General features: G+C 59.5%; 1 protein-coding gene across 5 annotated transcripts in view; it reads right to left on the bottom strand.

Annotated features, from left to right (window-relative positions):
• LOC118672930 (carboxyl-terminal PDZ ligand of neuronal nitric oxide synthase protein-like) overlaps positions 1-26,475 on the bottom strand; it is a 115,939-nt gene extending 89,464 nt beyond the window's left edge. For 2 of the 5 annotated variants that reach the window (XM_036343080.1, XM_036343082.1), the window contains exon 1: positions 26,166-26,465. In XM_036343080.1, the coding sequence (XP_036198973.1) occupies positions 26,166-26,270 (105 nt within the window). In that variant the 5' untranslated portion in view covers positions 26,271-26,465. Of the gene's footprint in view, positions 1-26,165 lie in introns of all 5 variants that reach the window. The other 3 variants (XM_036343081.1, XM_036343083.1, XM_036343084.1) reach the window with 2 other exon arrangements.
• Positions 26,476-27,735: the final 1,260 nt, after the last annotated feature.

Below are 27,735 nucleotides of genomic sequence, written 5' to 3'. Positions count from 1 at the left end.
GACCTGGCACTCAGCCACCACCTGCCCCCCCCACCCGCCCACCGTCTGCCCAGGACAGACCGGGCCAGGAGGGAATGGAGCTGCTCGGCATCGCCAATCCCTAACAGCCTCACCTAAACATCAGCACCTGTGTTTCTGGGCCAAGTCCAAGAGCTGTGCCCGTCACCACAAAGTCTTATCCTCTGGGGCCGCCCTTCCCACATTTATAAACCAAACCAAAGGAAAGCACCCCTCACCCCACGGACACCCTGCCCCACCAGCTTCCTCAGGGGAGGGCAGGCGTCCTCACTCTTCCTAGATGCCAGGGCACTTCTGCTCAAAGGCAGCTGAGCCCTGGCTGGTGTGGCTCAGTGGATGGAGTGTCAGCCCATGGACTGAAGGGTTCCGGGTTCGATTCCTGTCAAGGGCACATGCCCAGGTTGTGAGCTCGATCTCCAGTGAGGGGTGTGCAGGAGGCAGCCGATCAATGATTCTCTCTCATCATTGATGTTTCTCTCTTTCTCTCCCTCTCCCTTCCTCTCTGAAATCAATAAAAACATATTTTAAAAAGTAAAAAAAAAAAGGGCAGCTGAGAGGCAATTAAAGAAAAAGAAAGACACAAAAACAACCCTCTTATGGTTCTTCCACCAACGTGCCTCCTCCAACTTTGGCAAATCACCGGGCATCACCTTTCCCCAGGTCTCAGCCCACAGGCCAGGCCGAGAGCAGGGGCGACAGTGCCCCCCCAGGCACGCAGGCGCCCCGTCCAGGCCACTCTGGTTACAGGACTGGCTCTCCCTAAGGATGAGGCCACCTGTCTTCGGTGTCCAGCCCAGGGCGGTGCTGCGGGGGAGGGTCATGATGTAGGACCCGGTAGAATCAGCACCATAAACTGTAACTCTGAGGGAAGGGCCCCACGCGATGGGCGTGTGCATGCTGTGTCCTGCCCGAGTCACCTCTCGGACCGTCCCCGCTCCTGGGCAGCATCCGACCACTCGCTCCAGCCGCAGCACGACACACCCTGAAGGCCTGCAACTCCGGGTGACATCACCTCACAGCCCGGCTGGCCGCAGGGTTCCCACTCGCTCACAGGGCAGCTTTCCCTGGGCTCCGACCTCAGGACCGCGCTGTGCTGTACGCCGGGTCACACTCCACAGCCCCCGCCCTGCGACAGTCACACACACAGGGAGCTCAAGATGAAGCGTCTGGGGATAATTTTTTTAATGTTGAGAGTTCCCACTTCAAAAGAAAATCAATTTATAATATTCCATTTTATAGGAAAATTTAAGTAGCATCAAATGGCACGTGGCCCACCAAATGCACAACGTCCGGGTGGGAAGAGGCCTTTGCCGATCTGGAAAGCAGGGCTGCCTCTTGGTCACTGTTGGTCTCGAAAGGCAGTTGCCCTCCCCGAGTTCCACAGAGGTCGGCGTGTCCCGCCACCCACATGCTGTGCGCGGGGCCCCGATGGAGACAGCAATGCCAGGGGACAAAGCAAACCTGGCCTGCCGCTCCCGCCAGACCTGGCCGGGCCCTTGGGGAGGTAGAAGGCTCTGCGTCTCAGAGTCCAAGCAAACGCCAGGGCCCCTCGCGGTCACAGCCCCGGTCCGGGGCTTTGGACCCACTCTTCCTGCCCCCCAGCCTGGAAACGCCCCAGGACGAGTGAGGCCGTCCTCTCCCCTCGATGCTGAGAGGTGTCCTTCCCCGGCACAGAGGAGAGTCAAAGACCTTTGCGGACGCTCGGCCTGCGCACTGTCCCCGCGGGGCCTGCGGCCTGACCAGCCCCACCAGCTGTCACTCAGCCAGCAGGCACTGCCACCGAGGACGTGAAAACTAGAGCCACCCGCGGTCTGAGAGCTAACGCACATGTGGACAGACGGCGCTCCAACGCGATGCCATGCTGGGCTCACGGCGGGCTGGGTCACGCCCACGAAGGGCAGGCGGCACAGAAGGACTCACTCCGGACTCAGGTGCAGCTCCAAGGAGACAGGACCGGAGGCTGGGCAGCTGCTGGGGCTGGCACCTGAACGCAGCCAGAGCGAGGGCACGGCCCTCTGGCTGCTTAGCCACGCGCGTCCTCATGCCTGCGACCTAAGGGTTTGCGGAGCAAACTGACCAGGTTTCCATGGCAGCTTGGTGGATGGTGGGTGGGAGGGGCAAGATGGCAGCCCAGTGAGAGGTGAGAAGGACCAGAACCAGAGCCACAAAACCAGGGATGGGACCCCTGAGAGGCAGATATCAGATGCAGCCAATCAGAGGGCGACTTCCTCTGACCTTTCATCCCTCCCGCTCCTCCCCCACTGGCACGGCCACTGTGCCTGCTATGACTCACTCCTGAGTTGTTTAATTAGCACAAATGCTGTCTTGACAGCTGTCACCTGCGCTTTATCCCATTTAATTGAATTCCGAAGGTGTCCTAACTCATTAACTGAACTCATTTTCTCTCCTGTTGGAATAGGGACAATTTTCTGACAATGTCTTTCCGTCCTTCCCTCCTCTGTCCAGCTCATCTGACCTCAGCTCCCGGGGCAGGAGCCAGGCTGATTCTGTTCCACTTCCCTCAGTGAATGCCGTCTACTCCCAGCCACAGGAATAAGACGAGAGGAGCCTGCGGACAGGGCTTCCTGTGGCTGAGGAGCTGGGTGCAACGGAGGAAACGCGGGAACAAGGGGGGCGCGCCTTCTCCGTGCAGGCAGAGGTGGTGTTTATGTAACAGCCAACCAAATGCTGAAGACCAGCCACAGCAATGCTAATAACATGCATCACCAGAAGCTAAAACTGAACGGATTAATCTATCACAAAAAGAGATAGAAGAATAAGCATCAATAGCTTATACTGCTGCCAGGTTATAAAAAGGGAGAGATTATCCCAAAATCGCACAAAATATCGAACTTTCAGAACAATAACCCGGGAGAATGCTAGGACCCTATGAAAGACTTCCAGGGAAAACTACAGCCGGCCGCCGGCTCTGGCCCAGTGGGAGCAGGAGGGTGGAGCCCGCCGGAATCGGTTCTTTCCGAGGAAGTGTGGCTGCAGCTGACCAGGTTCAGGAGCGAGAGGTCTATGTGGCAAGTGAGGAAATTAACAAATGCAGGGCACCCAGTGAGCAAGGCCCTGCCTTCGCAATCGGTTTCATCCGTGTCTAAGCTCAGGCGGCAAGAACACGGAGTCACTGGGCAGCAGTGAGCACGCTGGAGAAGGTCGAGGCAAACGGTGGCCAGAGCTGAACTCGGAGCTGAGGCTGGGGACCCCGGGTCTCAGACAGCGTGTGACGTCATGACATCCCGGCCACGCCTATCACTGCGTCTTGTTGACATCAACATTTCAATCTGGAGCCGAGTCTAAGGAGGCCACAGAGGACACGCAGGAAAGGCCACAGCCAGAGAGAACAGCCAGAGCAAACGGAGCCGCCCAGGTAGGAGAGCGGGAACCCTGGCAAGAGGAGAGCCCTGTGCCAGGAAGCAGGCTGCGCGGGACAGCGTGTGGGACCTGCGTCCGGCCCAGGGCAGTGGGTGTGGAGGCGACCAGGCCGGGGCGGTCGGTGTGGAGGAGACCAGGCCGGGGCGGTCGGTGTGGAGGCGACCAGGCCGGGGCGGTCGGTGTGGAGGAGACCAGGGCCGGGGCGGTCGGTGCGGAGGAGACCAGGGCCGGGGCGGTCGGTGTGGAGGAGACCAGGGCCGGGGCGGTCGGTGTGGAGGAGACCAGGGCCGGGGCGGTCGGTGTGGAGGCGACCAGGGCCGGGCGGTCGGTGTGGAGGCGATGCTCTGGTCCAGGCCCCCATCCTCCAGAGCATCTTCCCGCGTCCGCTTCAGAGCACCTCACCCACCAGACCCCCCGTGGCTTCCACAAGCTGAGACATTGAACAACTGTTAGAATAAGAACCCACGGCCCTGCTCTCACCTAATCAGACGATTCTGCCCAAAGACGAGTCTGTGTCCATGACCCTGAGGCTCCTGCTTCTCTCCGTCAAGGCCACGTGGCTCCAATCCGATGAGGTGGAGAGAGAAGGACCGACTGCTCGGCCCACCCTAATCTCCCCGAAGTCAGTCTCCCCTCAGAGGTGTCCTGCAAGTCCCCTGCCTGGAGCCACGGTGACCGCCTGCTCTCCAGGGCACTTCACTTTCCCCGAGTCCCAAGCGTCACTTCCCACTGAAGGAGCAGCGCTCGGGTGCTGCCCCCAGGACCTGGCCATCAGGGTGCGCGGCCTGCCCCTCCCAGGTGTCCCTCCACTTCCCACCGCCCTGCCTGTGATCAGGCATCCGCCAACCTTGCACGCAAACCTGGGGCCAGCGTGACTAGACACACACGTGCCACGTCCACCAAACTCAATTTCTCCGTGGTCACAAAGGACGACATTGGGCAGCTGCCAGCTTTCAAAGTATTTTCACACGTTACTCATCCGATTCCGGTAATGAGCCCACAGCACAGCAGACAGCATTGTTGCCTGTTTCCCCGGGGAGACCCGAGGACACGGCCCAACCGCCTGCAGTTGCACAGAGCTCCGCGAGGAAGCCGAGGCCAGGCCCCCGGGGGCCTGACACGGAGCCCAGGGCGCCCAGGAGGCCCCTGAAACGGCTGTTCTGCTGAGGCTGGACGGCAGCTAAGTCACATCGATCCGCCTCCCAGGGAAGTGTCCCCCAGGGACACGGTCCTCGGGGTCAGCCTGCTTACAGTCTGTCACCACGAGAAGTCACAGTGCTCTCATGAAGACCCGAAGGTCTCCCGGGCACACACCGTCCTACTGTGCCTCCCCTGTCAGAATCAGCAGCCTTTGAGGGAGGCATCTGCATTCAGAGCCAGCCCCTCCGACCGAGGCCTCTTGCATCCGCACACTGAGCATAGAGCAGGCATCAGACAGTCAATCAAATACAAAATGCACACCCACCCTACCCCACTGGTCCCACAGAGGTCTGAAGAGAACCCTCTGGCTGCAGAATACGTAAGAAATCAGGACAGCACTTCCGCTTCACTCACGACTAAGTCTTTCTCCCAAACTGGTTCTCCTAAGCCTCAATTCCCTTTATCTGCAGAGGGATGGACGGGGCTAAATCTGTAGATGCACACCTGGGCCCCATCAAGGAACGTTTCATCTGCGAGGCCCGCGTGAGTCCTGAGAAGCAGGGTCGTTTTCCACATCCCTGGTCACTGAGCAGAACCTTGGCGACCTGGGCATGTGCAGGTGCTGGGCTCACTCATGGAACCCGCGTGGCACGGCCCCGGGAAGCTGACCGTGGAGCCTGGGCAAAGACTGTGGACTAGACCCTCCTCCTGCTCAGTGAGAAGGGACCCTGATGGCCACCGCCCGCCCTGGACAGCGCTGCACCGGACGCAGCCCAGAGAGGCGGCAGCACACCACCCGGCCGCCCTCCTGCTTCAGGAGGCGGCGCCACCTGAGAAGCAGAGCAGGAAGGGGACCCTCCGCCCGGCAGCGCAGCTGCTGAGCAGCGAGTGCCCACGAGGTGCCAAGCACCACCACTGATTCTGCTGGAGAAATAAAAACTCACTCAACACCCATCTGTTACCAAGCACCGTGGCCTGGATGGAAGGAAGACCTGGGTTCGAATCCTGTGGAGACCCTGGGCCAGACCTGTAGCAAGAGACCAGCGCCGCCGTCAACCCCCGCTGTGCAGCCCCTAGACCAGGCCTGAAGAAAGCTGCAGGGTCTAGCCCAGCGTCTTCCTAGAACAACCCGTCCACAGCAGCTCAGCCCTCAAGGAGAGCATATATTTTGCCCGAGGAATGTGTTGAGTGCATTCGTTCCTGTGCAGTGGATCTGGAATGTCTACGGGGAGCACAAGTCAAACCACAGGCAGTGCCTGCGTGGCATTCCGTCCCGCTGCGCTGTGAGGCCCCTGAGCCGGCGGGCATGCTGGGGGACAGGGCTGCAGGGCCGGAGCCGGACCGGGCTGGAGGCGTTGTTTCTAGGACAGTGTCTGCCCTGGGCCAGCAGAGGCTCGCCAAGGACAGGCAGGTGGATGAAAGTGCCTCCCCACCCCGGGCCTCCGGCCTCGGGAGGGCCAGCGGGGGTGTGTCCGCCGGAAAGGACTGTGCACTTTGCCCGCTCAGCAGAGCTCGGGACAGCCCAGAGGGCGTGTCTGGGCACGCCGGCTGGACAAACAGAGGCAGACGTGGAAAGAGGCCACGGCAGGCAGGAGGCGGGCGCAGGAGAGCATGCGTGTGCTTGCGGCAGGGACGGGGCCTGAGCAGAGTGAAGGGCAAAATCAAGCCGGGGGTTACCAGCCAAACAGGAGGCGCCTACGACTGGGAAAGAGGCCCACGGCCTGGTCAGAACCCACCCAAGTGACTAACCGGCCCCCGCGGACCCGCTGACAGGAGCCCAGGCTGCCTGGCTCAGGAGTTCTTCGGTGTAAACGGATTCCTGCAGATAATACAGGGAGGTGAGGGGTGAAGGTAGAACAAGGTTCCCCTCACAGTTCGTATGCTACGTTGTATCAGTTAAATCACCTCACCAACAGCAGGTAGTCAGTCTCTATGTTGTAAATAAAGAGAAAAGAGAAAGAATAAAGAGATAATGGGCGATGGGAAAATCTGCCCCTTTCAAAGAAAGGAGATTACAAATAACTTCAGTTTGGAATATAAACACTTTCTGAGGAGTTTTCATTTAGGGATATTGGGTAGTGAAGAAAATGGTCAATATTTAAAATAACATTGAATATTCTTTTCTGGTATGACGAACTTTTTGTAAGTATGTACAGGAATGAATATTTCATGGTTAGAATGAAATCAAAGAACAGCTTCTTGAGTGGACGGACTAAGAGTTGAACTGAATATGTCCCAGGAGACCATCAACAGTAACAAATGCCCAGAACACCCAGATGCATGGAAATACAGTGCGGACGAAGCCCACTGCAGCCTGGGGGAGGCGGGCCTCGGACGGACCCCCCGCGCTGCTCTCCCTCCCAGCGACCTGAAGAGCTGGGCCCGCCCGCCCGCCCGGCTGCCTCCTCTGGCTGACCCCACAGGGAGACGAGGCTGCTCTAGGAAGCGGGTGAGGGTCCAGCCACCAGCACCTCTATCTCCCCAAATGCCGGTGACGAGTTACCAGCCAGCTCTTCAGGGACTTGTCACATCCAGACAAGTGGCTCTCAGCTGGGTCCCAGGAGCCCTGGCCCTCCGCACAGGCCCACGGGCCCGAGGCGACCTGCGAGGGCCTGTTCTGCGCGGCTCGCGGCGAGAGGCCGGAGCTCTCGCTAGGTTTCTTAGGCCCATGACTCAAAAGAACACAGCATCGCCCAGCAAGAGCTCTGGCTGGTCCGGCTGGACACCCCCAGCTTAACCCCGCTCCCCTGCACAGCCTGGACACGCCGCAGCGCTCAGCACCTACGGAGCCAACGGGAAAACAGCAATCGGCTAATACGTCCACGCAAGACGCGGCGGTCTCGTAGGCAGGGCTGACCACGCACGCAGAGCGCACGCTGTCGTAACGAAGTCAGAGGCGCACCCCAGACCAAGCGCTGAGCACCGCCCGTCCAGCCCGCCCGACGACACACAGTGAGAAGGACAGCAGGATGGGCGGGCCCAGGAGGCACGAGGAAGGTGCCCTGACTCGTGTGGGGAAGGAAAGCAGAGGCGAGAAGGGACACGTGGGCCGGTCAGTCCTCGGGTGGCGAGAGGCCCTGGCCGCGAAGGCCCGTGTTCACATGCACGCGCACACGTGCACCCCACAGGCAGCCTTCCCTGCACAGAACCTTCCAGAAGGGCTGGAAGGATGCTCCCAGGGGCCCCTCACTAGAACGGGCCCTCTCGCTGCAGCCTCCAAGGTGAGTTCAGGCACCAGCCCCATCTAGTCCAGGAGCTGGAGATGCCCACACAGGCCTGAGAGGCCAGGAGGAGAGGCCAGCATCCTGGCGAGGGCAGCAGGGGTCCCCGACATCCCCTCAAGCGAAAGGATGGGCACAAGGCCCAGAGTCCTACCTCCCTGTCAGAGGAAGAGCATTCATGGCACGTTTCCCGGCAAGAATTCATCCATTAAAATGAGTCGCTCCCAAGAAGTGGGCACTCACATGTCAGACGCAGGCGGCAGCGGCAAAGCCACACGCACCTAGTCCTGCGTCCACGCCCACCAGACCACGAGGGCGCGTGGGAACCTGTGGGATCGGGTGGCCAGCGATGCAAACAGCAAAACGCAGCACGTGAGCTCCTGGCCGGGGGGCGCAGGCCAGCGCTTCCTGACGACTGGGTTCTGCCCTTGAACTGGAAGTGCTGCCCGCAGGGCACTCCCCGCCCTGCCCGCTGCCTGGGGCCGTGGTGTAGATCCGGCTTCACACAGTGCCCGTAACTGAACAATGAACCCGTTTCCCTTTCACTCAGACATTGGAACAAAGGCTGCCTCTTGTTCCAAAGCTGAAGAAATACCTGCTCCCCTCAAAGACCACAGACCTACCGGCTCAGGATGCTGTGGGAAGGAAGGTCTGGGGAAGGTGTCCTGTTACAGGGATGCGGGGGTGGGGCCTCTGACCGCCCCGATACCATGTCCCTGGGAAACAGCCTGTCCTCCCTGCTCACAGTCCAGGTGCCACCTCCGAACACATGAATCTATCATATTAAACTACCAAACATCTGAGCCTTGTGTAACGTCCAAAGACAGACAGAGACGGCCTCGAAGTGTCCCAGGACCTCCAGGGCTCCCGGCGCAGGCAGGCCAGGGATGGCCCAGCTCCGCTCAGGCGCTCCTCGGGCCTTCGTGAAGCCGCCGTCCACCAGCGAGACTGTGCGGGAGCCGGCTGGCGTGGCTGGGCCTGGGGCTCCACGCTCTCCCCAGCTCTGCAGGGAAGGACGGTGAGCAGGAGTCCGTGTCTGACCCTGCACGCACAGCCAGCGTCTCGCTGCAGCGGAGTCTGTGGAACAATCAGCCCAGCGGAGGTTAGAGTCACAGGAGTGTGAGCAGGGGGAAGAGGCTCAGGGGTGCACCCGTGTCTGGGATGCCACTAGGGCCACGCCCTCCCAGCCACGCCCACACCCGCAGTTTCTGCTCTCGGCCCGCGGACCCACCCACCGGCTGGGAGGAGGCTGGGAGACCGCAGATGGACTGGCGGACGGCGCGTTCACCTGCTGACTTCTCACCCTCACAGCGCACTGGGCTGCACAGGGAGCCGCCCAGCCTCGCAGAACCAAGTCCCAGAGACCCCAGGCGGCGGCTACGCATCAGGAGGTTCCAGTGTCTCTTCCACGCGGCTGCGTGCGGCACAAGGGAGACCAGGCCCACGCAGACCTGTGCCCTCACCACCAGCACGCCCGCCAGCACGCGCCCTGCACCTGAACCCCGGGAACCCACCTAGCACCACCCACACCCGCGCCCAGGACCTGGCCAGCCGCTGTCTTGCCCCAGGTCACAGCCCAGAGCACAGGGAGTGCTCACCCGGCATCAGGGCCGCGCCCAGTCCTCTCCCATCTCGGCACACCCCAGAGTGCCTGCTCCGAGGGGCCAGCAACAGTGGGGGCTCTGGAGTCCAGGGACACCACCTTCCACCAGCCGAAGGATGCCGTGACCCTTAGTGCTGGCCCCAGCTCCCCTACCGGCGCTGGAGACAAAAATAGCTCTCAAATAAAGGGCCTGAAGATCACACGCCGTCATTAAAGCGTCTGAGAGGCTGCAAAAGCAAACAGGCGTGGGTGTGAGGGAAGCAGGACAAGAAAGCCGCTGACAGTGGCCTCTGACAGCCTAGTTCCCCGTGGTCGTCCCGCTGTGACGTCACTGCCACGGCCCAGGCCCCGCGGGGGGGGGGGGGGGGGTGGCCTCCTGAACGGCGCCTTCTCAGACGGCCTTGCCTACTTTCTAGGGCCCACAAAGCCCAGAAGTTGAGTTTGTTCAGGCGCCTGGGCTGGGTGGTGACTCAGCGTGCGGCCCGCACCAGGGCAGTCATGGGAAGGTCCAGGTGGACACGCCTGCTGTCAGGCCAGAACCCTTTCCTGGGCTTTCAGTGCAAACCCCCGGGGCGGGGCGGGGGGGGGGGCGCTCCATGGGGGTTGGTGGGATGTGCAATGGCCACAGGCCAAGAGGGGCGGGGCGTCCACCCACATGGGACCGTTTCCCCAGGGAAGCCAAAGCTCTCCCCACCACACAGTGCGTCGTGGGCCCCCTGTCCGGCTGGTTGTTTGCCAAGAGCCCCTCCATCATATGGAATCTCTTCTTGGCCTGTCTTCGATATTTGTCACTTTCGAATCCCTTTTGTCTCTTGCTATATTTCTTTTTCATTTTAAAACTTTCCCTACTTTTCAGGCATTTATGAGGTTTATTTTTTCCTGTATTTCTTCTAGTTTAGTTTTTACTTCTAAAATAATTTCTTTAGAGTCTTTCCTGAATTCTGTTACTTTGTTTCTGAATTTCCATAATTCTAATTTCCTCTTTCATGCTTTACATCATCTTAAATCGTTTACCTCATTTACGAAATGTTACCCTGAGCCTGTGGTCGGTCTGTCTCTGACATGTTTCTTGCCGCACACCCTCCCGGGAGAGGGTATCGGGCCTCTGTCCTTTCTCTTATGGAAACGCCAATGGCGTCGACCTTGATATGCTTGTTCACGATTCTTATGTGAACTTGTTTCCCTGAGTTTTTAAAAGGACGCTCAGATCAGCAGCATTTCCACCTTCCCGATTCCCTGTTGTTTTCACCTAAATTAGGAAAACGGGCCGTGCCCTCTGCCCCTTGAACTGGAACCGCCTCCTCCCGCTGGCTCTCGGCTGCATTTGGGTTCTCGGTCCTGGCACGTCGGGGAGAGCTCTCAGCCGGGGCCCAGCCCACAGCCCCGAGCCCGCACACCCCATCTCTCATGGCCCCTGCTCCCCGCACTCCCTGGGGCGGTAGCCTCTGGCGCTCCCCCTCCAGGTCCTTCCTGAGCCCGCTGTTTTCTCCATGGAAACACGGCAGCCAATGGTGCTGGGGGGTCCCCATCTGCATGTGGGGCTGGTGGGGATGTCTGGTCACCAAATCCTGTCAGGTGTTGTCCACGAGTTTTTAATGTTTTTATAGGAATTGCCGCCAACCCAATAATTATACTGCTGCCATTTTTCTAGAGTTTGGGTAGCTCTTTTTATTTTCACTGAAATAGGGCAAATGGATGACAGACTTTTCAAAACTTTCTTTTTATTCCCACGGAGCAGGAAAAGGTGTCCGTATCTGAGAGCAGAAGGCAGTAATGAGGAAGTTCTGCTTTTGTGCAGTTACACGGGAGCAACGTCCTGGCGGCTCAGGGAGGGAGAGCAGTCAGTCCCTCCTCCACATGCCCAGGCGTGAGGCAGGCGCCCTGCAGTTCTCGCTCATTGGGCGTCAGCAGCTGGGATGAGACTCCCCTGGGGGAGCTGGTCTGCAGGAGCCGGGGGAGCATGTTCCCCGAGGTTCGAGGTTCGGGCTCTGGCAGCTGCTCCCTCCTCCCGCGGGACCACAGCACAAGCCGAAGTGGCTCGCCCCGGGCTGCTGTGGCCCAGCAGCGGGTGGGCTGGCGGAGCACCTGCCCTGCACCGTCCCCCCCCCCCCCAACTCCAGGCTCTGGGGCGTGGCCTCCCTGTGAGCACAGAGCAACAGGCCCGGAGGTGAGGGGTGCCGCTTGCCCCACGGCGCAGGCAATGCTGCCAGCCTCTCCCTCCACAGGAGTCAGCGCCTGCCGCTTGTTCTTCCGACGGGTCGTTAAGGACGGAAAGTATAGTCACCGGTGACTGACATGGCGCTCACGTATTAATGAAAAACAACGCCAAGCTGCTGCTGGAAGGAGGAAATGAAGGGCCACTAAAGGCATCGTCATGGCACCTGACACCCGGGGCCCCAAGGACGGCCTCGCTGACAGCCTGCGGCTGGGCTCCAGGTGCCCCAGGCGCCCACGAGCAGCCACTGTGCGGGGCAGCGGTCGGAGCTGCAGCAAATACAGCTCAGCCGCCCTTAGGGCCTGCCCCAAGCCAGGCGCACAGATGGCGGAGATGGTAAACCAAGGCTCAGGGGAGAGGAGCGCAGAGGGGAGATGGGGCAGACACTACTCTTGGATGAGCTGAGCCTCCTGAGACAAGGGTGGGTCGATGTGCGGTGCTGGGCCCACGGCCGCAGGCTGCTCGCCGTCAGGGAAGGAAAATTAGACGCCACCATGGCAACCGTCAGCATCTTGGGGAGGGGCTGGCCGGGAGGCAAAGGCATGACCACCACATTCAGAGCCACGGAGGCTGCCCAGGCCGAGGCCCCATCAGGGGTGGGTGAGGACAGGAGTAACTGCCGGGAGGCCGGGAGCAGGGACGGAACTCCTAGGGACGCAGAGGAAGTGCTGCCCAATGGCCCACCTGACAGACAGGCCTCGGAGGCCAGCACGCGGTGGCAGTGGCAGGGCCCCGCCGGCCTCTGAGGCCAGCACGCGGTGGCAGTGGCAGGGCCCCGCCGGCCTCTGAGGCCAGCACGCGGTGGCAGTGGCAGGACCCCGCCGGCCTCGGAGGCCAGCATGTGGTGGCAGTGGCAGGACCCCGCCGGCCTGAGGCCAGCACGCGGTGGCAGTGGCAGGGCCCCGCCGGCCTGAGGCCAGCACTCGGTGGCAGTGGCAGGGCCCCGCCGGCCTGAGGCCAGCACTCGGTGGCAGTGGCAGGGCCCCGCCGGCCTGAGGCCAGCACGCGGTGGCAGTGGCAGGGCCCCGCCGGCCTCGGAGGCCAGCACGCGGTGGCAGTGGCAGGGCCCCGCCGGCCTCGGAGGCCAGCACGCGGTGGCAGTGGCCGGGCCCCGCCGGCCTCGGAGGCCAGCACGCGGTGGCAGTGGCAGGGCCCCGCCGGCCTCGGAGGCCAGCACGCGGTGGCAGTGGCAGGGCCCCGCCGGCCTCGGAGGCCAGCACGCGGTGGCAGTGGCAGGGCCCCGCCGGCCTCGGAGGCCAGCACGCGGTGGCAGTGGCAGGGCCCGGCCGGTGTGCTTCTGTTTCAGGCGACTCCCCAGCAGAGGCGAGGCTGAGGCAGGGACTCCCTGGTCCTGGCCTGCTGACCGCCAGCGCTCCACAGTCTGCTCTTATGGCCCCCGTGGCACCCACTCAGCCCTTTTGTCGCCTCACAGAGTGCCCATATGGACACAGCCTCATTCTCACACTTTAGCTAAACAGACCTTAACTTGCCAAACTTCAACAGCCTAATCACACGCGTCCTACACTCCTGGGCAGCGTGAGCTCTCCGACTGCTCTAGGGGCATCAGGACTCAGGTGGGAAGGCCCAGCGACGCGCGGCCGGACGGACACAGACGGACACAGAGGACGCAGGGCCCCCAGGCCAGCCTGGGATGGCGCCTACAGCTGCGTCAGTGGGCTCCAGCGGCTCACTCATGAGTTCCTGGAAGTGAAGACTAACCCGCGGTTTTCTACTTCGGTGCCTCCTTCCCAACAGCCGCCCGCACAGCATGCACGCGGCGCCTCGGCCCTTTCTCTCCAGGCCCTTTCCACGCAGCGTCGCCGTCCGGCTCAGAGCCCGCGCATACGTGTCATGTAAATGGGTATCTGAAACATGCCTGTGCACACACAGTAAGTACCCCTCCTATACATGTTATATCATGCCTGTGCACACACAGTAAGTACCCCTCCTGTACACGCTATATCATGCCTGTGCACACACAGTAAGTACCCCTCCTGTACACACTATATCATGCCTGTGCACACACAGTAAGTACCCCTCCTGTACACACTATATCATGCCTGTGCACACACAGTAAGTACCCCTCCTGTACACACTATATCATGCCTGTGCACACACAGTAAGTACCCCTCCTGTACACGCTATATCATGCCTGTGCACACACAGTAAGTACCCCTCCTGTACACACTATATCATGCCTGTGCACACACAGTAAGTACCCCTCCTGTACACACTATATCATGCCTGTGCACACACAGTAAGTACCCCTCCTGTACACACTATATCATGCCTGTGCACACACAGTAAGTACCCCTCTATACATGTTATATCATGCCTGTGCACACACAGTAAGTACCCCTCCTGTACACACTATATCATGCCTGTGCAAACACAGTAAGTACCCCTCCTATACACGCTATATCATGCCTGTGCACACACAGTAAGTACCCCTCCTATACACGCTATATCATGCCTGTGCGCACACAGTAAGTACCCCTCCTGTACACGCTATATCGTGCCTGTGCGCACACAGTAAGTACCCCTCCTATACATGTTTATATCATGCCTGTGCACACACAGTAAGTACCCCTCCTGTACACGCTATATCATGCCTGTGCGCACACAGTAAGTACCCCTCCTATACATGTTATATCATGCCTGTGCACACACAGTAAGTACCCCTCCTGTACACACTATATCATGCCTGTGCACACACAGTAAGTACCCCTCCTGTACACACTATATCATGCCTGTGCACACACAGTAAGTACCCCTCCTGTACACGCTATATCATGCCTGTGCACACACAGTAAGTACCCCTCCTGTACACACTATATCATGCCTGTGCACACACAGTAAGTACCCCTCCTATACACGCTATATCATGCCTGTGCGCACACAGTAAGTACCCCTCCTGTACACGCTATATCATGCCTGTGCACACACAGTAAGTATCCTACCTATATACGCTATATCATGCCTGTGCGCACACAGTAAGTACCCCTCCTATATACGCTATATCATGCCTGTGCACACACAGTAAGTACCCCTCCTGTACACGCTATATCATGCCTGTGCACACACAGTAAGTACCCCTCCTATACACGCTATATCATGCCTGTGCGCACACAGTAAGTACCCCTCCTGTACACGCTATATCATGCCTGTGCACACACAGTAAGTATCCTACCTATACACGCTATATCATGCCTGTGCGCACACAGTAAGTACCCCTCCTATACATGTTATATCATGCCTGTGCACACACAGTAAGTACCCCTCCTGTACACACTATATCATGCCTGTGCACACACAGTAAGTACCCCTCCTGTACACACTATATCATGCCTGTGCACACACAGTAAGTACCCCTCCTGTACACGCTATATCATGCCTGTGCACACACAGTAAGTACCCCTCCTGTACACACTATATCATGCCTGTGCACACACAGTAAGTACCCCTCCTATACACGCTATATCATGCCTGTGCGCACACAGTAAGTACCCCTCCTGTACACGCTATATCATGCCTGTGCACACACAGTAAGTATCCTACCTATATACGCTATATCATGCCTGTGCGCACACAGTAAGTACCCCTCCTATATACGCTATATCATGCCTGTGCACACACAGTAAGTACCACTCCTATACACGCTATATCATGCCTGTGCACACGCAGTAAGTACCCCTCCTATACACGCTCTATCATGCCTGTGCGCACACAGTAAGTACCCCCCTATACATGTTTATATCATGCCTGTGCGCACACAGTAAGTACCCCTCCTGTACACGTTATATCATGCCTGTGCGCACACAGTAAGTACCCCTCCTATACATTTTTATATCATGCCTGTGCACACACAGTAAGTACCACTCCTATACACGCTATATCATGCCTGTGCCTTAGAGACAAACGGTGTTCTCTCCCACTGTTTCCAGGAAGAAGTCCCGCTCTCCAGCCTGGTCCGTGAAGCCTCGTGGGGGACAGGCCTTCCTACCTCCATCACTTCTCCATTGGCGATGGTTGTCTTAGCCCCCTGACGCTGTAACCACAGCCCCACATACACCTCCTCTCCCACCACAGCCAGCACCAGCCTTTCCTGCCCTCATGCCCCCTCCCTGACTCGGCCCCTGGCGTCAGCCCTGGAGAAGCCGGCACCTGCGGGCAGCTGAGAGGGGAGCGCGGGCTGCCGGCGGGAGAAACAGGCCGGGCTCTGGCCCCAGCTCGTCCCAGAAGGGGGCTTGGAGTGGCCTCGGACAATCCTTTCTCCTGAGCTGTGCCACCCTCAGCGCAGGTGGCGGGGAGACGGAAGTTTAAACACACCCAGCACAACGCCCACAGTTTATGCTCAGCACGTCATGTAGCCACATCTCCCAGCTCGACTGACCCCTCCAAGCCCGTCTGGCCCCGTCTCTGCGCCCACAGCGCCAAGCAAGCACTGCCCTAGGCACAGCCGCACAAGGAACGTACCAGGTAGACCGGTTAATGATGCGGATTTTGTAATCAAGGAAAACACAACAATTTCAGGAGAAACATCAAAAGTGCTTTATCCAAAGTACTGTCCATCACTAGCTACACATTTCCCCATCTTTCAGGTAACTTGTGGGACCGTCCCAATAGAACTTGTCTTGTTTTGAGGCAAACCATTCAGAGACCCAGCTTTCCACTTCTTCGTATGTTTTGAAGTGCGGCTCAGAAAGTACATGTGCCATCGATCGGAACAAGCAGTCATCTGAAGGAGCAAGGTCTGGTGAATACGGCGGGTGGGTTCATACTTCCCAGGCAGGATCTTCTAACGTGTCTTTAACTCGTTTTGAAGTGTGTGATGGTGAGTCATCATGAAGCAAAATTACTTTGTCGTGTCTCCTGGTCCGTTCTGGTTGTTTCACGATCAAAGCGTGGTTCAAATTGATTATTTGTTGTCGGTAACGATCAGTATTAAGCGTTTCACCTGGTTTTAGAAATGCTAAATACTGGTAATACACCACATAACACACCACACCTTCCTGATCCCACCAAACGCAGAGCATTGTCTTCTTTCCGAAGCGATTTGGCCTTGCAGTCGATGTTGATGGTTGACCTGGATCAACCCATGATTTTGTGCGTTTGGGATTCTCAAAATAAATCCACTTTTCATCGCCAGTCACAATTTGAAGCAAAAAAGACTTTCTTTCGTGCCGTTGAAGCAACATTTTACTGATGACTTTTCAGTTTTCCATTTGTCTTTTGTTCAGTTGATGTGGCACCCATTTTCCTTCCTTTAAGATCTTTCCTGTTGCTTGTAAATGATCGGAAATTGTTTCTGAGCAACGTTTAATCTTTCTGCAAGTTGTTTTTGAGTTTGACATGCATCTTCATCCAATAATGCTTGTAATTGTTGGTCTTCAAACTTTTTCGGTTGACCTGGAAGTTCATCTTTCACATCGAAATCATCACTTTTAAAGCATTTAAACCAGCGTTCACAAGTATCTTAAGATGGAGCATACTTAAGATGAAGCTTTCAGCAGCACTTTTCTTCAAAATAAAGTAATGAATTAAAAGTTCCCACAAAGCTTTTTTTGGCACAAAATTCGACATTTTTAAGTGTAAAAATATCTATGATGTTAACATCTTCAGAAAATTTGACATATGAAGTTTTGGAGCTTGCTGTCAATACAACAAAATAGCATACATATCAAATCGCATATATATCAGCATATGCATAACTCCATCTATTGAAAAAAATCCGCATTGTTAACCGGTGCACCTGGAACATCAGGGAACAGAAGGCGGCCGCAGAGCGGCTGTGTGAGCGGAAACTCCTGGGCACGCCGGGCAGGGGCGTTCGGTGCCGAGCACTGATGAGGGAGCCGGCGGTGCGGCTCTGAGGCTGCCACGTGGGAGCGCCACCCCCGCTCTGCCCACCGACCCGGCTCGCCTGGCCTGTTCCCACCGAGCTCCTCACACTGCTCCCTGAGTTGAGGAGAACCACCGGGGAGGGTTTTGTTTGTTTGTTTACAGTTGGAAAAACCCATCTAATGTTTTTAACATTTATTTTATTTTTCCCTTCACCATTTATTTATTCCCTCTAGCCCTCCCCGCCCCGCCCGCCCCCCCCCCCCCCCATCACCACACTGTTGTTCAGGCCCAGGAGTTCTCTCTTTTCTTTCCTGTTTTGCTCAATCCCTTCACACACCCCCAACACCTCCCTCCCCCGCTCAACATACCCCCCAAGCCCTCCCCCTCCAGAGCTGTCTGCCTGCTCTCTGAGTCGACTGCTAGTTCAGCTTGTTCATTAGATTCCACGCCAGTGAGATCATGTGATATTTGTCTTTCTCTGACTGACTTATTCACTTAGCATAATGCTCCCAGGTCCCTCTGTGCTGCCTCAAGTGGTGCACGTTTTTCCTTTTCACAGCGGCATAGCAGTCCCTGGTGTAACCGGACCACGCTTCTCCCCATTCCTCCTGGTGGCAACAACCAGAACCTCCAGGCGTTGTGTACAGAACACGCGTAAGAAGACTGACAGACGGAGAGAAGGCGGCAGACGCCGAGACCCCAGCACCCTAGGGACCGCATGGCCGTTGAGTTCCCTGGGTTTTCTCCAGACCCCAGGCTGGTTGCTGGAGAAGCCGCGACCCAGAGACGCCAGCAGACACAGACACACACGCCTGCAGAACAGCCTGCTTCCTCCAGCGGGAGGCCCGGGAAGGGCGGCCTCACAGGGCAGAAACTCACAAACGGCAGCTCTAACTTCAGCCGAAAGCCAGAGAAAGCAACGTGTCCTGCCCCGTCCCTGGGCAGCCACCGCCACCAGAGGCTGTCCGCGCCAGGCGGTGGGGGGGCCCCCTTCTTCCTGGGGAGTCACAGCAGGCTGAGTGGGGCAGGGGACAGCCTCCCTCCCTGGCAGGTGTCAGAGGCGGCCCAGCAGCGATGAGGAAGAGCCCACGTGAGCCACAGGACACACGCCTGCCCCCCGACAGTGGGGTCCGCTGAGGCCCATAAGTCATCCAGACCCACCCCGCCAATGGCCGTGGGCAGCTGCCCCAGCCCCACCCAGCGCACCGGGGAGGGTCTGCCTAAGACAGAGACTGAAGATCCAGAGCCTCCTCACATAGCACCCAAACGGTGCAAGCACCCACCCTTCCAGGAGCCAGGAGAACGTCGCCCTAAAGGAGAAAAGACACCCACACGCCGTGAGCACCCGCCAGGCCTCTACAGCAGCTTCACGAAACACGCGGCCACAGCGCCAGCCACGGCCAAACCGGGGCCGCCCGCCACGGCTCTCCAGCCCGGGCCAGAGCCCGTCCCCTGGCCGGCTGGGCGCCGCACCCTTCAGTGCCCAGGGCTCTGAGGGCCCGGTGCGAGAGCAGCGGCTCCTGCGGTCACAGGAAGTTGCGGGGACCCCATTTGAGGTGCTGCAAGATTCTCGACCTGCAGAAGGAGAAGGCGGTGTTTAAGTGACCTTGAAGCCAAAGGCAGTTTCAATCGTAGTTCAAATGAAAGTTTCGACCATATTTAGACCTGGGTGCCGAGGGCATGGGGTGCGACAGCTGCCGAGTGTACGGGCAGGACAGGCGCAGGCCTGCGGGCGGCGGGAATGGAGCACGTGAGTCCGGTGTGTCTGCGGGAAGGGCAGGGGGCGAGTGGACACTCACTGTCACTCAGCCCAGGGAGACAGTCATCTTCCAGGAAAAGAAAATGCTTTCACGTGAGCACCTCTTCCCACACAGAGGCCACATTAGCAAGGGAAGGGCGTCCGCTCGGAGAGAAGGCCCGACCACGCAACCCCTGCGCTGGGGCTGGCTTCCCTCCAGAGGACTCTGAGCCAGGGGCTGGGAGGCCAGGGAGAGGGTGTGGGGGTGGGGTGCGTGGGCAGGAGGGGTGGGTGGGAGCCAGCCAGAACAGCCCCTTTAGGAAGCAGCGTCTCGAAGCCTCTCCCGCCCAGTCCCTGCGGCTGAATCTAATGCCTCATCCCCACACCCAGAGACCATCGGGCGGCCCAGCACGATGCAGCCGGTCTGCGGCCCCTGAGAGCAGGCGGCAGCGCCTGGGTCCAGGCGTGACCGCGATGGGAGGGGCTGAGACCACCGCCTTGAACAGACCATATGCCCATCCCACACAACCTGGAAAGACGGGCCTCAGTCTCCTCATCTGCAAAAAGGGGACGCCTCCTGATGGGCCGCTGCCAAGGCCAAATCGCTAACACGTGGTGAGTGCCGTCTCTCAAAAGGCACTGCCCAGCTGTTCCTGTGAGTGCCCGCCACGCGGCCAGGGTCTGACTGGGGCCTGTCCATCCGTCGATGTGCCAGCCACTCCGCCGCTCCACGCAGCAGCTTCCCGTCGGTGAGGCTCCGAGCGGAGCACCTCACTCAGCCGTGGGAGGCGCCTGGCACGGAGGAGCTTGGCATGGTGCCCGCAGCACAGCGAGAGCGTTCTCGGCGCCGCGCCTACAGGGTCCAAGCTCTGCGGTGTGGACAGCACAGGCAGCCGGGGGCTGGCCTGGAGGAGCGGGGAGTCCAGACCAGACCGTGCACAGGCAGAGCCGGCTGGGAGGAGCAGCAGACACGCGGTGACTCTGCAAGCAGACCGCCTGCCTCCAGGGCGCTCCCTGGGCACAGGGTGCCCTGGGGCAAGGGCCCCCTTCCTGCCGCCCCTCGGTGGGAGCTCAGGTCTCATCCGGTCGAGGCGGGTCGTGTCCACAGCCCTGGAAGCACTGCAGCTTCCGGAACCCACGGGCGGTAGCACCGTCCCGGGCTCTCCCGATGGATGGACCGTGAGGGAGTGAGATGTGCGTCTCACTGCAATGCAGCAGGAAGCACCGGTCCCTCCCAGCGGGAGGCGTGGGTTCACTCCGGGCGCAGGGCTTGCTGGCAGGGCCTGGCACGTGGTGCTGAGAGCCAGCTGCTGCCCTGCTCAGAAGGAGACACGATGCTGATATAAAAACTGAAAAGGGAAATGGATGCATCACAATTCTTCATTAATCCCATGACCCAAGACTCCTTCTGCTTAAAGAAATATTTACCCAAGGAATTCAGAGGAGGGTGGAGAGCGACAACGCAGCGCAATTAGAGGCTGTGGAGTGACCCTGACGGGGACGGAGGGGCCGGAACAAGCGGGACGGGCCGCACCAGACGCCGTTTCCCCTGCTTATTCCTCCCAAGGAGCCCGGCAGCTATTTTAAGCCCACAAAGCAGTCACACTGTCTGACTTGCTACTTTAGGAATCGGAGTAGTTCTACGGCCAGGTCTTTCCCCAGGAGATAATGCAGACAGTGGAGATAATGTAACGTGGAGATAATGCAGACAGTCCTCGGACTGCGTCGGACTCGACACACATCATTTCGTGGTTACATCACCATCTCCCATTTATTTATTAAAAAAAAAAGTTCCCGTGGGTGGGAGGGGCAAAAAAACAAAGTTCCGTCATTTGGACGTATGTGCATATGTGCATTATGTTTTTTATTATTTATTTACCACAAGCAAAGGTTAGGAATTGTTATCTTTCTTTTAAGTTTTTTTCTGTTTCCCTTCATGACTGCTGTGAATGTGCTCCATGTGAGTGACGCAGGTGCTTATGTAGGTGGGTTAATCGCCGTAGGAACGGGCCTCCGGCGTCACCGAGGACCTACGTACACTAGTGGGCCTCTGACACAGAGCAGAGCGTCATGGCTCCAAGATGGACACTTAAACCACGATTCACGGGACTAACAGTAACGACGTGCACAGCCGGCTCTGGGCCAGGCACTGTGCTGCGCACTCTCACGCGTGACTCCCTCGCCCGCCGCGGCTGGGACAGGCGTGTCCTCTGTCACAGGCGGGATGCTAACGAGAGCGTTAAGTCACTCGCTAAGGCCATGCAGCAAATGGGCACAGTGGGACTTGAACTCAGACACAGTTTAGCTCCCGGATCCATGCTATGCTGTGCTGTCAACCATATTCATGCCATAAAAACTATAACACAGCAAATCAAAAGAAATGAAGCAATAAATTAGGGGGCGAAAGGTGTCAATTCATTAATGAGAACACAACAGGTCAAAAATGTTTTTACTAATAAATGGCAACTATCTACTCCTGAAATTGGCCACACGTTCCATTAACCAAAGGTTCTAATTGCATTGCATGTCCAACACTAGAATTCCATTTAATTCAAGAAAAAGCTTCCTGGCTCTGCCTTCGGAAGTAGGTGTCATTGAGGTGGGAGTGGGTGCCTCCCGGATCCCAGGGGAGTCCCTCAGGTCCCCGGGGCCTGAGCAGTGCAGGCCTAAAGCCAGGGAGGCGCAGGGAGGAGCCTGGAGCTGAGGCACCTCCCACTCGGGCAAAACAGGAGGGCGCTGGCAGTCCTTGTAGGGAGAATCTTGGAAGTTACATTCATTCATTCATTCACATTTTCTATATGCAAGAACAGCACTCTGCACCACAGAAGAGAGGGGGCAAAGTGACAGGGACCCTGACGTGACAATGGGGGTGAAATCAGACGGGCAGGCAGCTCTAAGCCATAGCAGGTCTGTCGGTCCCTTCGACACAGAGGAGGGACTGGAGACATCACCTTCCTGTGACATGTGGACGGCCTGGGCAGCAGTGGGAGATGGCGGGAGGGGGCGCTGAGCCCTCCCTGGGACTGAAGCACCAGTGGTTAGGGGGAGTGTTCAAACAGAGACCCTGAATCTCACACTAAGAATTTGGATCTTCTGGTGTTTTGAGTAGGAGAATGACAAGTATATTTCAGGGAAATTAACAGCAGAAGTGTATAAGGTAAAGTGGAGGCCTTCAGAAGGTCCCCAACAGTGTGACACACCTCTCAGTGGCTGTGGGTACTTTCAGACGGCCAACACCTGCTGCTCTCAGGCTGCGGGCTGCCTGGACCTGATGGGAGGCCACGCTCAGAAGCTGAGACAGGTCCTACAGGGCCGCAGTGACCCAGAGGGAAGAGCATAACCTGGTGGCACTCGGTGACCTACAGCCCGCTTCGCGCTGCCACTCACCCGCGCGCTCTCTCGCAGTGGGAGCCTGACACTCCCCATCAAGACGTGGCGTCCACTTCTCCTGCCCTGGAACCTGGGCTGGCCAATGGCCTGCTGTGACCAACAGGACCCTGGGTCGCCTGGAGGTCATCGCTGCTCCAAACACTCCCTCTGAAAGCCAGCTGCCAAGTGAAAGGGCCCTGTGCCGTGAGGAAGCCCAAGGACCCCGTGGCACGGGGTCCTTGGGCAGCACGTGGACCAGCCCCGCCACAGCCGAGGGCGGCTAGTCGCTGACCTCGCCAGCAGTGCCTGAGACTGAAGGCCAGCCCCGCCCTGCCTGAACTCCCGACCACGAGTCGCAGGCAAATTGAACAGATGCCGTTCGGGGCCCCTGGGTCTGGAGGCAGCTTGTGAAGCAGCCGTAGATAACAGCCCGCCTGAATCCAGGGAGCCAGGAGGAGCCCTGCCCTGTGCTGGTCCAGCCATGTGACCCTGTGCCCATGACCTCCCTGGGGACCTCACCCTCCTCATGGTGCCATGAGGAGGCTGTGCGAGGTGAGCTACGGTGCTTTCCCCTGACAACCTGCACCCTGCGGCCTGTCCCTGCGTGCGGCGCCCGTGCTGGGCTGGCCGGGAGCGCTGTGAGCGCGAGGTCGGCCAGAGGGCCCAGGCCAGGGCGGGTGCTGCGCGTGAGGAGCACCGAGGCCACGCCGGAGCAGCACAGGCTCGCCACGAACCAGCTGTGACCATCACTTGGGCATCAGGTCTGTGGCTCTGGCCAAGTCCATCTTTCCCATCCCCTTTTTTTTCATCTAAAAAAGGCAGATAACAGGAATAGTCCTGTTTCCACTGACGAAAAGTCTTCCTGTGTGAAAGTCCCATGCAAACCCAAGCCCCCCTCCGATGGAGGCACAGCTGTTGCTGACACTCTGCTGAGCCTGGTGGCGGCGCCGTTAGGCGTCCTCCCCGAGGTGAGAGTCGGCTGATTGGCATGGCCACCAGGAAGGGGCCCTGGGAGAGGCAGAGGCAGGCACCGAGGGCCACACCCCCACCAGGTCAGGGAGCCCAGGCAGCGTCCCTCAGGGGCAGCTCCCAGCCAAGGGGGCGCTGGGACCAGCCCCGCACTCAGCGCCCAGCCCATCTCAGTGAGCCATGGGCGGGGAGTCCAAAGTCAAAGCTCCAGGTTTCGATTCCGGGGTGGCCGTGCACGTGGGGGAAGCACGCCCGAGCCCGCAGCCTGGCTTCCAAGACAAGAGGACCCCACCGCTAGGGAAGCAGCGAGGACTGCGTGAAGCTCTGCAGGTGCAAAGCACCTGGGATTCTGCTTCATTAAACACAGGGTTTAGTGACCTGCGCAGAACCTGACCCCACGCCCTTCACCCGGCCACAGCCCTCCAACCCCTCGGAGCCTGGAAGCCAGCAGCACCGCCAGTCACGCCTCCGCTTGCTGCTGCCAGCCTGCCAGCCCTGGGGGGAGGGCCTGGCACTCGCCAAGGGGACCTGGCCTGGCAGCAGCAACGCATTTCCATTTTACAGCCGGTGCTTTTCCAAAGCAAGCGAGGCTCTTAACCCTGAAGTCGGGGTGACTGTGGTTCCACAGACGCCCTGGGGAGGGTGGGGACAGCCCGGGCCGCTCGCCAGGGGCACGGGACACAGCAGCTTCTGCTGGGTCTTGGCTGACAGTTTGAATACGCAGGGTCCAGGATCAAGGATTGAAGCTGGGAATTAGGACCCAGCCCTCAAAGTCAGCCTGTCCTTCCCCTCCACCCCGTCCTGCTGAAAGCAGAGCTGCGCCCCCCGCCGGGGCTGTGTGGGAGCCCAGCCCTGACATCCTGATGGAGCTCCACTGGGAGGGAGCCCAGGAAGTCACCACAGGAACTACAGCACACCCCCAGACACCCCCAGAAAAGGCGCCAGGGGAGGGAGGGCAAGGCCCAACAAGTTGGAACCAAGCCTCAAGCCCAGTGCTTCCCCGTCTGGTCTCAGCCACCTGCAGCAAATCGAGTGGTGTGCTCATTAACCGCCCACCGTCCTGGCTCCCCCAGATTCACCAAATTAGAACTGGGGGTGCCAAGAGACAGACCTTCGTCTGGTGATTCTTATGCATGTGAGGTTTTGAGATCAAATGCAGAGACTGTGAGAAAAGAACAAAAAGGCTTAAAAACATTTTAAACTTTATCTCTCTTCTTATCCCATTCGTGCAAAATGGAGCACTAGTGAACCAAACAAGACAAACGCCAAGCCCCCAGTTCACGTATGTCCAAGAAAAGTAAGTCAAGACATTGTTGGAAACTCATACTTTAAAATTTAAAAAACCTGCTCACCAAGGCAAAGGCCTGGACAAAAATCAACCCACACATCCCATCTTAGACCGACCAGACCTACACGAGAGAAGCAAGATCAGATCTCGGCTGCGGCCGCTCTGGCCCAGCCCCACAGGGATGCGGCTCTGCCTTCCGCGCAGGCTGGAGGCCGGGCCGGGGTCCCTGCAACAGCCACGACGCTGGGGGAAGGTCACTCGGGGCAAACGGGCCGATTCCCATCCCCACGCCTCCAAGAGGCCTCGGCACAGCTGCCTGCACAGGCCAGAGCCGCTCTCACAAGGTGTCTGTCCAACGGCAGGAGGCAGCCACCTGACGGTCTGATCCTTCGTGAGATGCGACTCCTGCATCTCCACGTCCTGACGGGCAAAGGGGATGCCGAGTGGCTCCCTCCACGTGGACAATACCAGCTTCCCCGGGAGGGGCCCCCAGGTGCTGGGCAAAGGAACCCCAGCTGTGATTTCAGAAACCAGACTCCTCGTTGAGAAGCACACCATGACTGCGGCCGGGGCGGGGAGGGGCATTCACAGCTGAGGGGCCAGCGCTGAGGCTCCCACCCCGCTCCCCAAGGGCAGGTGGGGGCTCTGGCCCAGCCTGGGAACGCTAGTCAACTTCTCCGCCCGCGTGGGTCCCTGCCAGCTGTGACACTTAACATTGTGCCACAAAACTAGCAGAGGGGTGTCCTCCCCCGGCCCCTTCAGCGCTGGCACTTGCAAAGGCGTCTTGCAAACCAGGCACCTGGGAGGTGCCTGAAAGCTGGGCCTGGGGCCTGACCTGCCCCACGGGTGTCACTGTCCTCATGAGGCGCAGGTGACCCCTGAGGAAGACCTTCCTGAAAGCCCTCCCCGGGGATCCGCAGGTGAGTAACACCAGGGCTTCCCTACACCAACGCCAGAGGACGAGGAAGGGGTCCAGGCTGTGCTCACCCACCAGGTGGCCCTCCTCAGGGTGAGGGTCTGGGAAGTAACTTCATCAGTTATGGGCCAGTGAGGACAGGGGTCTGCAGGGCGGAGGGGGGAGGGGGAGGGGGGAGGGAAGAGAAGGGGAGGGGAGGGGGGCCTGCAGGGGGAGGGGGGAGGGGGAAGAGAGGGAGGGGAGGGGAGAGGAGAGGAAGGGAGGGAAGAGAAGGGGAGGGGAGGGGAGGGGGTCTGCAGGGGGAGGGGGGAGGGGGAAAGGAGGTCTGCAAGGAGGGGCAGCAATACCGCTCAAACTTTGCGGGGCTCCCCGATCCTGGGCAGGAGCCGCGGCTTCCACAGAGAGGGGACCCCGCTAGCAGAGGCCCCGGCGCCCCCCCCAGGTCGCGGCGGCCCGGACCTACCTTGGCCTCGAAGCAGATGCCGTGCTGGAAGGCGTCCTCGTTGTGCAGGGGGATCCGCAGGTCGTGCCCGTCGTCCACAAGGTTGTACTTGGTCTTGCTGGGCATGGTGCCCGCGGGAGCTGCGGGGCCGCGCAGGGGCGGCTGGGCGCGGGGCCCGCGCGGCACCGGGCGGGCTGGGCCGCAGTTCCTGCCGCGAGGAGGCCGGGCGGGAGCAGGCGGCGGCGGGAGCGGGCGGGCGGGCGGCCGGGACCGGGAAGAAAAGGCGGCGGCGGCGAGGGCGCCTGTCACGGAGACGCCGGCTCAGCGCGGGCCGCTCCTCCTCCGGCCGCCGAGGCCCCGCCCACCTGCGCCGAGGCCCCGCCCCGCGCCGAGGCCCCGCCCCGCGCGTCAGCGGACCAGGAGCGCCCCCCGGCGGCCCGGCCCGGGACTCCCCCTGCCGGCGCCGGGTCGCCGGGTCGCCGGGACCCCGGCCGGGCGCTGCCTTTGTCTCACGGGCAGGTCCCAGGTGCAGGCGGGACGCTAGTGCGGCCCCGCCGAGCCCTGGAGTTGGGTTTGGTTCCGTTGTTCTGGTTTGTGTGATGGAGGGCGGTGTACTGTTCGGTTCTGTGCGTTACCAGGAAGGTCCAGTGCTGTCCGGACATTAATCTGAGGCCCTCCCTGCAGAAGCGAGCCTGGGCCCGCGCGGGGCTCTGCTGTGCGTTGTCCGGTGAGCAGCGCTGTCCAGCGGCCGCCAGCCTGGGGCCCGGGCTGCTCGGACGGGAGGCTCCATAGCCTTCCCTTCTCGGTGGACCCGGTGCAGCTGCTCCATCCTCCGTCTTCGGAAGAGCTGGGGCCGTCCGCCTGCCCTAGAGGCCCGGCCACTTCCCTCCTCCGCACGGAGTTTTTCCCGTGAAAGCAGTGCAGGTGAGGGGCCCGGGGCGGGATCAGTGACCACGTGTTCAGCACCCGTCGAACCCCGGCACAGGGGCGGGGCGGGGCCCTTCACCTGGCTGAGTGGGCTCCCCCAACGTCACCAAGAAGCAGCCACACCCCTCGGGCCACAGCCAGTCCCGCGAGGCCACTGCCAGCCCCTCCCGGGAGCTCAGCGCCTGAGACCTGCCTGAGGCCTCTGGACACAGCCTCCCAGGACCTCAAACCCGCGTCCGGGGCTGCGTGTGAATAGCTCACAGGAAGATCCAGCGACACCTCTGGCCAGAGGCTCGGCCTCCCACGCGCTTCCATGATAGTTTACGTGAAAATGCGTCTTGCACAATCACAGTTCTCCTCTCGTCCTTTCCTAGAAATTGCCGACTCCCTACCTACTGAAAGCGCTGGGAAGGCGTGGCGTCCTCTGGGTGTCTCCTCACTAAGAGCAGGCGGGGGCTGGCGCGGGTGATCGCGTGCACCCTGCTGCACAGACTTACCGTATTCCTGAACATTAGCAAGAGCCAGAAATAATTTGCACGGAGGAAATGCACCACCGGCCTTTTTATAATACAGACGGGAGCTGCTCAGGCGGGGTTGACTCTGAATGTCAAAGGGGCTTTAATATGCATCACACGGCGCTCTCCAAACCTGGCCCAGGGAGCCC

This window comes from Myotis myotis, unplaced genomic scaffold, assembly GCF_014108235.1.
Source record: "Myotis myotis isolate mMyoMyo1 unplaced genomic scaffold, mMyoMyo1.p scaffold_m19_p_18, whole genome shotgun sequence".
NCBI classification, from domain to species: domain Eukaryota; kingdom Metazoa; phylum Chordata; class Mammalia; order Chiroptera; family Vespertilionidae; genus Myotis; species Myotis myotis.
The sequence above is the reverse complement of the archived record's forward strand: the minus strand, read 5'-3'. Positions and strand labels throughout refer to the sequence as shown.